General features: G+C 34.8%; 1 protein-coding gene across 1 annotated transcript; it reads right to left on the bottom strand.

Moving 5' to 3' along the window:
* Window positions 1-6,982: 6,982 nt before the first annotated feature.
* On the bottom strand, window positions 6,983-7,408 carry LOC107876916 (probably inactive leucine-rich repeat receptor-like protein kinase IMK2). Its single transcript, XM_016723732.2, has one exon. It carries the CDS (start codon window positions 7,406-7,408, stop codon window positions 6,983-6,985), a length of 426 nt encoding a protein of 141 aa, XP_016579218.2.
* Between the last annotated feature and the right edge of the window lie 951 nt (window positions 7,409-8,359).

Below are 8,359 nucleotides of genomic sequence, written 5' to 3' on the forward strand. Positions count from 1 at the left end.
TCAAACTAAAAATCCTACTAAATCAAGATTTAACCGTGGGTTTTCAAAATTGATTAGAGATTCGGAATCCCCAATCCACAGGCTTCAAGAAGCACCCATTATTTTCCCAAATAGAGGTACGCGGGGTTTTCCTAAATTCTCATAGGGGTCGAAAAAAATCATGTTTTAGAAGAGTTTTTGAATCTATGTATATATTCATGTATTAAATGTTTTAACATCATTGTTTTGGCCTTTTGACCTTTCCCAAAGTGATTTGAGAATATGAATGTATAAAACCATGTATTTAAGAATGAATTCTTGTTGAGAGTATGATTTTCGGTGAATTCCCACTTATTATGAATTTTTCAAATTTCTCATAGCATATGAATTGTTTTGCAATGCATCCTTGAAAAGCACTATATGAAATGATTGAACTCTTGTTATGATTTAAAGGTAGTTTTAAATCACTAAAGAGGGAATCTAGCATGAATGTTTAATGTTCATAATGCATGTAATGAAAGAGTGCATGTATTTCCTAAAGGCACTAGACCACCATATGTTGATGAAGTTTTTCCATGATTTTGACTTGAGTTTCGAAACACAAAATATTCTATATCAGTTGCATATTTTTGGTGGTCTGAATTATTCTTTAAATGAAAGATTTAGCTTAATGTATTATGACTCAGAATTCATGACTTGCAAGTCTTGGTATGACGATACCAATTCAGACCAATGCCATATCAGACTCAGACTAATAAACATTTCAGAATATCATGATTTTAGACATTCAGAATGTTGCATGTACAGAAAAGGTTAAAAATGGGCATACAGAGATGTTAGGTGGTTCCCTGAAGAGGGCTTAAGTTCAAGCAACTCACTTCCTAAAACCGTGGTTTGCCGACCCGGGTATATATTATTATACGCTGACTTAAGTGTCGTGTGGCGTATCAGATTCAGGAACTCCAACCCTTGCGGCATACTCGGGTTGGAGGCTTCCCCGCCGAGTCAATGGCGGATTCCATATTGCCCGTGGAATATCTGACTTGTAGGGGATACCACCGAACCTAGAAGTAATACACATATAAGAGTTTGGGAGTTACAGACAGGTTACTTGTTTTCAGAAGATGCCCAGGTGTTTTCAGAAACTGTTTTATGCATAATGTTTGATGAAAATTTTCTCTCACGTATTATATATATATATGTGTGTGTATGTGTTCAACTACTCTATTTTGTATTACTTTGTGTGCCAGTACAATTGTGCTGACCCCCTCCCCCTTCAAGGTTTTGAGACACAGTCTAGGGGTCCAGATAAATAGTAGATATTTCAGATCGTAGAGCAGATTGTGCAGGGGTGAGCCTTATATTTTCCAGAAGGCCTGTTTACTTTCAGATATTTATCTTTAGTCATGTTTTGGTCTGCTGGGGGGCCTTGTCCCAGTTATTCAGATAGTATGTTAGTAGAGATTTCGCAGACTGTTGCAGACGTTTATTAAGTATTGTTGGTCATGTTTGCAGGCCTTTAACTGTTTTAAATTATTGACCATGTTTCCGTATTATTGTGTCTAGTCCGTATTACTTTGATCATATGAATTATGTGCATGATTACCAGATAGACAGAGGGGGTTCCGAGCCTTCGGGTTCGGGAATGCTCGTCACGGCCAGGGCCCCAGTTCGGGTCGTGACATTTTCTTACTATATTTTTTATTTCTTCTTAGAAGGAAAATAAAAGTTACCATAATTACTTTTAATTTTCCTGAAAGAAAAAAATATAATTCTTTTCGATATTTGGTTAACCTCTTTATTGGGGGAAAGGTTTTGGACATCTATAAATAGAAGATCCCCTTCTTATACCATAACACAAGAGCATCCACAATATAGTTATTTATGAGTCTTGTTTAGGGAGATATTTTCTTCCAATAGATTTTATGTTTTTTCAATATTAGTTTTTCATGTTAGGTCGTTTGACAAAATAATATCAATAATATATCTTTTTAGTATATTTTTATTTGTCCTCTTAATTATCACCGTCTTGGTTTGCAAACTTTAATCTTCCGCATGATGCCCACTCGATTTCAAACCCAATAGTTTCACAGCGTTACGTTACTGCATTATTCTCTAGATCTAGTTTTTTCCACTGGTAGCATTTGGATCTTTGTAAATGTTGGAACCGATAAAGAAAGAAAGAGAAAAAGAAAGGAAGAACCATATCATTAGAATAAGTAGAGTGTTATACTAAATCTCACATCATATTATCACTCATTTATATCAATTTATGATTAGATTATGGTGAATTAATTGAGGATGGAATCAATGAAGTTGAATAAACAGTTACATGACCAAATGTTCAAATCTTAACGCAGGCTATAAATGCTAAATGATTCATTTTTCTTCGACGTGAGTACCAAAAAACTTTCAACAGTAACAAAGCCGGTCTTACTAGGAGAAATAGTCAATAGTGATGTAAATTCATTCTTATCAGCTACTACTCTTGGTGAAAATTTCAAAGAAACATAAAATAGACCTCGTTCATATTTTCTACATATTATATAACAACAGAAAAAAAGATAAATATATGCCCCTCTATTGCTGTAATTTCAAGTGGATAGTGTACATATACCCTCCCCATCTACCAAGTTATAATTAATGCCTTCTTTTTAATTTCAAACAATAAGACATTTCTTTAAAAATTATCTCACCAATTTTATCTATCTCTCGAGACCCAACTTAACTAACAAAAAATCAATTCGTCTTTTATTTAGACCTGACATAATTTCATTTATTGATTGTGTAGATGGATTGGATTTTTTTCAGTTGGACAGGGTCTGGAGGGGTAAAATGTGAGATAATTTTTGTAAAGCTGCTAGATATTCTGGGAATTAAAAAAAAGACAGTTTTAGATTATTTTCTAATTCAGTAAATATAGGTCTTTCAACAAAAAAGGTAAATATGCACAGTTTGTTAGGCGATGACGTATATATGCATAACTTTTTTTAATAAGGAATATATTCTCTCTAAATCACAAAATTGACGGGTAAAGTTACCCTTTTTTCCTATAACCATTGTTAATTATGCATAATTTGTTATTAAATAATTATTAAGTGATACTCATTTTTACATCGACTAATGATTATTCATGTTAAATATCGCGTTGTGTCTTCTACGCTTTTCAGTTAAGATTAATGGGATCAGAAAACATGCAGGGACAATACATTTTTCTTCAACAACTTAATAATATGTTCGATAACGAACATTTAACTCAGTGTTTAGTCTATATTAGAATGGACGCTATGCTTGAGGACATTCCTATGTGTTGTAGTTTTCCATATAAGCCAAGTTTCACCGGCCATAAATCATGACTGATCAGTACACGCCATACTCGAATGGTCATTTAATGTCTGGTCAATAAAATGATCTAGTGTGAACACTATACATAGAGTTATGGACTGTAATCTGCAGTGAGATTTAGTACAATTAATATTTTACTGATTTTAGAGAAATGAATTAGCTATAAATATAGCAAGTGAAAGAACCATCTCCGCATTCTCATCAAAAAAACTTCTTTCTTTATCAGATCCAACATTTTCACAAAGAATCAAGATGCCCAAAATGCTAACTTCAGGAGAAAATCACGAATCGATCAACCCTGAACTTGCAAAAGTAACAGGAAAAAGAAAGCTCCCAGCATCTGAAGTGTATCAACTGAAGCGTGTGTTTCCGAAGATTGAAGTCAAAGGAAAGCATCTGATGCCTGATTCATATGAATTGAAGCCAATTAATGTGCCAATATTTTCAAATCTTGAAAGAGGACGAACATCTGAAATTAAAACTGGAAAAAGAGGACGATTATGATTATGATCATGACTTAGCAATCTTGAAGGCTATCTGTCACGACCCGAACCAGGGCCCTAGCCGTGACGGGCATCCTGAACCATGAAGGCCAGAAAGCCCTTCTAACTTGCAATCACAAACACCATTCATATACAAAGAGAAAATGCGGAATACATAACAAAACGGAATCATGGTCAGCTTTTAATTCAACTACACAATACTGAAATGAGTTCATAACGATCAACAACATATAACACTAGTCTACAAAATCTCTACAGATTGAAAATAACCTCTGTCTGAAGACTGGGACAAGGCCCCCAATCGGACCATGAATCAAAATAAAATAACAATAACAAGTTCTAATACAGGCCTTCCGAAGTAAGGGAGGATCACCATTTGCAAATTTTTGACAAGTCAATCTATTGCTTAAAGGGACCCAAGACTGTGTCTCAGAATCCTGAAATATAGGGGCTCATTACAGATGTAGTGGTATGCAGTTTCAGTGATCTTAAAACGATTTTTGACAATGCAGTTCTAATCTTTGTTTTACTTCTGAGTTAGGTGGTACACCCTATAATTCTACAACCCCACGGGCTATATGGAGTCCACCCTTAACTCAAAGGCCAAGCCCACAACCCAAGTTTGCCGCCAGAGTTGGAGTTTCTGATTCTGATATGCCACAGGGCAGTAGACCAATGTGTAATCCCTCTAGGGGACATAATAATCCCGTATCGGCAAAACACGGTTTCGGGCAATGAGTTTTCTGAACTTGTGCCTTCTTCGGGTAACCACCTAACATCTTTTTATGCCATTTTTAGGTTTTTCTGAACTTGTATCATTCTAAGTTCAAAATCTGAAAATCAGAAAGAAAATCCACATGTTATTCTGTTTTGTATTACTATGGCATTATCTAAATTTGGTATCGTCATACCAAGACTTGCAAATCATATTTTTGAGCAATAAAATATCATGTTACAGTCTTTTCATTCAAAACATCCAGTTTTGACCACCATATAATTCAAACAGTTCAAGAGAATCCATATTTCAATCATATGTCAAACAATGCAAAGAATCTCTCTTTTCAACATTTCAACAAACATGTGGTGGTCATGTATTTTTGACAAACCATGCAATTCTTTCATTATAAATCTTCAACATTTATCAACAAGTCTTAATTCAAAACCATAAACAAGTCTTAACAATCATAAGGCATTTGTAACATAATTGACAGAAATACATTCAAATAAAATCATGACTTATGAAAATAGGAAATCTTTAAACGAGAGAGGGATTTCCAATAATTGATTCTCTTAATTCCACACCCAAACTCGATTTCATACATACATATATACGATTACAAATCAATTTGGGGGAAAGTCCTCAAGACCAAAACAATAATATCATTAAAGAATTCATAATGAAAGATTATAAAGATAATTCCAAAACCCATTACAGATCCATGATTTTTAAACATCCAAACATCATTAAAATGTTTTCACCATTCCCATGTAATTTAGAAAAACTCCACGTACCTTAGATTACTTAGTTCAAGATTGAATGGAGTCACATACTACGCAAATAATTAATATGCCATATTTTCATAGGATTTATGGCTTCGAGATTATCAACGCATCGGAATCATGGTCTATATTGTAGCCCAAAATGTTGGGTGTTACAATAATCATAACGGATATCATCATATCCAAAACCATATGTGCATTGACCATCATCCTTCAATTTAGTTCTAAAATCAGGCAACTTCTTATACTTTTTTATTGCTGGGTTCCATAGGAACAATTTCTTTGCCTCATTTACAAGACAAATCAATCCATTGACAGAACCCTCAATCACATAAGCTATACCGGATTTTTTCATGTGATAATCCAAGTTAGTTTCCTCCATAATAGGACATTCCACAAGGTTGAGTTCTGGTTGGGCTATCCTCAACATAACGCCAAGGTTAGTGTAGTCTTTATTATTATTAGCTGATAAACTTAGATGATATTTGGTAAATTCAGGGCTAGAAATCAAAGAACTCTAAGATTTTAAAACAGACTTGAATCGCAAGAGAGATTTAACGGGAAGCCTTGAGAGAATTTCAGTAAGGATTTCAAGTGGCCAATAAAGTTTTGTGGGGTTGCTTTGATTTGGGTGTTGATGGGAGGCTTCATCAGATACTGGGTGTTTTCTTGATAAGTCGAAGGCCACAGTTTCAGAAATTGTTTGTCCTAATAGTTTCAGCTTTTCCATGTCTTCTTCATTGATTAATCCGTTATCTTGTTCATCAGATTCTAAATTTTCTTGCTTTACTCCATTATTCTCTCCATTTAGTTTTTCCGCAGGTAGCATTTGGATCTTTGTGATTGTTGGAGCCGATAAAGAGAGAACGACAAAAAGAGAGAGAGAAAGAAAGAAAGGAATCAACTGAAGATGAAGTTTCTTTTGCTAGAATTTATAACTTGATCATATCGCTAGATTAAGTAAAGTGTTATACTAAATCTCTCATCTCACTCATTTATGTAAATTTAGGATAAGATTATGGTGAATTAATTAAGGATGGAATCAAATTGAATGAACAGTTATTATTAGATTATGGTGAATTAATTAAGGATGGAATTAAGTTGAATGAGCAATTACATAGGTTACAAATGCAAAATGGTTATTTTTGCTGTTCGGGTAATTTGTATGTTACTTCGCATAAACTTCAACTAAGTTCAAGAACAAACTAATTTCCAAACTAATAATCCATGTAAGTGTAGCAACTAGATACAGCTTAGTGAAATAATATTGGGAAATTTAAACTATTGTTCCAAGAAATTATTTAAAAGGAAAAAGACTCAAATATGCCACTGAATTATCAAAAATGACTCATTTATGCCATCCATTAAACGTTAGGCTCATTCATGTAATCGCCGTTACAAAACCGTCTCATCCATGCCATTAATTTTTAATTGTGGTTTTTAAAAACCACTTTGCCACGTGGCCTCTTATTAGAGGTCCACATCATTAAGTAAAATAAATCAATATTAATTAAAATAAAAAAAACGTGAAACCCATTTAATACCCGATCCTTTAAATATCCAACCCACACCCATTTAATATCACATTATGTTTCCACACTATCATCAAATAAGCTAAAATTCCAAAAACCCCTAGTCCAACATCATGTATGGTTTTATCTCCTCCAATTTCTGTAGTACTTGTGGAGCTTCTGGCCAAGTAGTTGGTGTGGGATCGACACAGGGCAAATCCATTTCAATGTATTAAGAAACTCATCACCAATATTAGGTGCATCTCTCATAAGTTCAACATCAAACACTTCATTAATCCACTCCTCTTTCACAATGGAAGCTACCCAATGTGGAAAAGAAAGACCATCCATAGCCTCGCTAGGTGATTTTCCAGTTAAGAGCTCCAAAATGATCACTCCAAGATTATAGACATCAGTCTTGGTACTTTCATTGTTGATTTTGGAGAGTTTTGGTGCACTATAACCTAGCATGCCTGCAATGGCAATCACGTTGGTGTTTCCAGCAGTAGTCATAAGCCTGGAGAGTCCAACATCTGCAATCTTTAGGTTGTTTTGCTCATCAAGCAGCATGTTGCTTTGTCACAACCCGAACTATGGCCTGGCCGTGATGGTCATCCTGAACCATGAAAGCACAGAACGCCCTTCTCTATCTGGTAATCAATGCAAAATATTCATATAAATAAAGAAGATGTGGAATCATAATCTGCTACGGAAACATGGTCAATTCTGAATTTCAACATAAGGATGGAAAATTGAAAATCAACTACATCTAATAACATCTGATTCAGTTTCCAAAATCTTTACTATAAGGAATCCTGATAGCTGTCTAATACTGGGACAAGGCCCCCAGTAGACCAAAATGGAAATAAATACCATAATATGAAAAGATAGACCTTCCGGAATAGAGAAGGCTCACCAACTGGACACTGCAACTCTGTCTGATTAGTGCTATTTCTTTTTTGGACCCCTAGACTGAGCCTCAGAACCTGGAGGGAGGAGGGGGCAATACAGATGTACTGGTATGCAAAGTAGTCCAAAATAAAACTTTTATATAAGTGAAATAATGAGAGAGAAAATTGTCAAAATATCATGAATAAATAGTTACAAAACACTTGGGCAATTTTCTACAAAATCATAAATCATTCTGGACAATGCAGTTCTATTCTTCGTATTAATTCTGAGATAGGTGGTACACCCCTACAATTCTAAAATCCCACGGGTGGTATGGAATTCGCCATTGACTCGGCGGGGAAGCCCCCAACGCAAGTGTGCCGTAAGGGTTGGATTTTCTATTCTAATACGCCACACGACACTAGGCCAACGTAATATAATATACCCGAATCGACAAATCACGGTTTTGGAAAATGAGTTGTCTGAACTCATGCCTTTTTCGGGGAACCACCTAAGCACTCTTTATTCCCAATTTTTTTATCCTGTTCTAAATCATGCATTTTCTTTCTAGCTTCAACATCTGAAAGGTCTGATTTCAAACAAGCATTCTATTCTGCTCTGAATTATCAT

Source organism: Capsicum annuum, unplaced genomic scaffold (assembly GCF_002878395.1).
Source record: "Capsicum annuum cultivar UCD-10X-F1 unplaced genomic scaffold, UCD10Xv1.1 ctg3774, whole genome shotgun sequence".
Classification (NCBI taxonomy): domain Eukaryota; kingdom Viridiplantae; phylum Streptophyta; class Magnoliopsida; order Solanales; family Solanaceae; genus Capsicum; species Capsicum annuum.

Bases quoted from the DNA above. Each gene is read 5' to 3' on its own strand.
- LOC107876916 (XM_016723732.2), bottom strand. From the start codon at position 7,408: ATGCTGCTTGATGAGCAAAACAACCTAAAGATTGCAGATGTTGGACTC.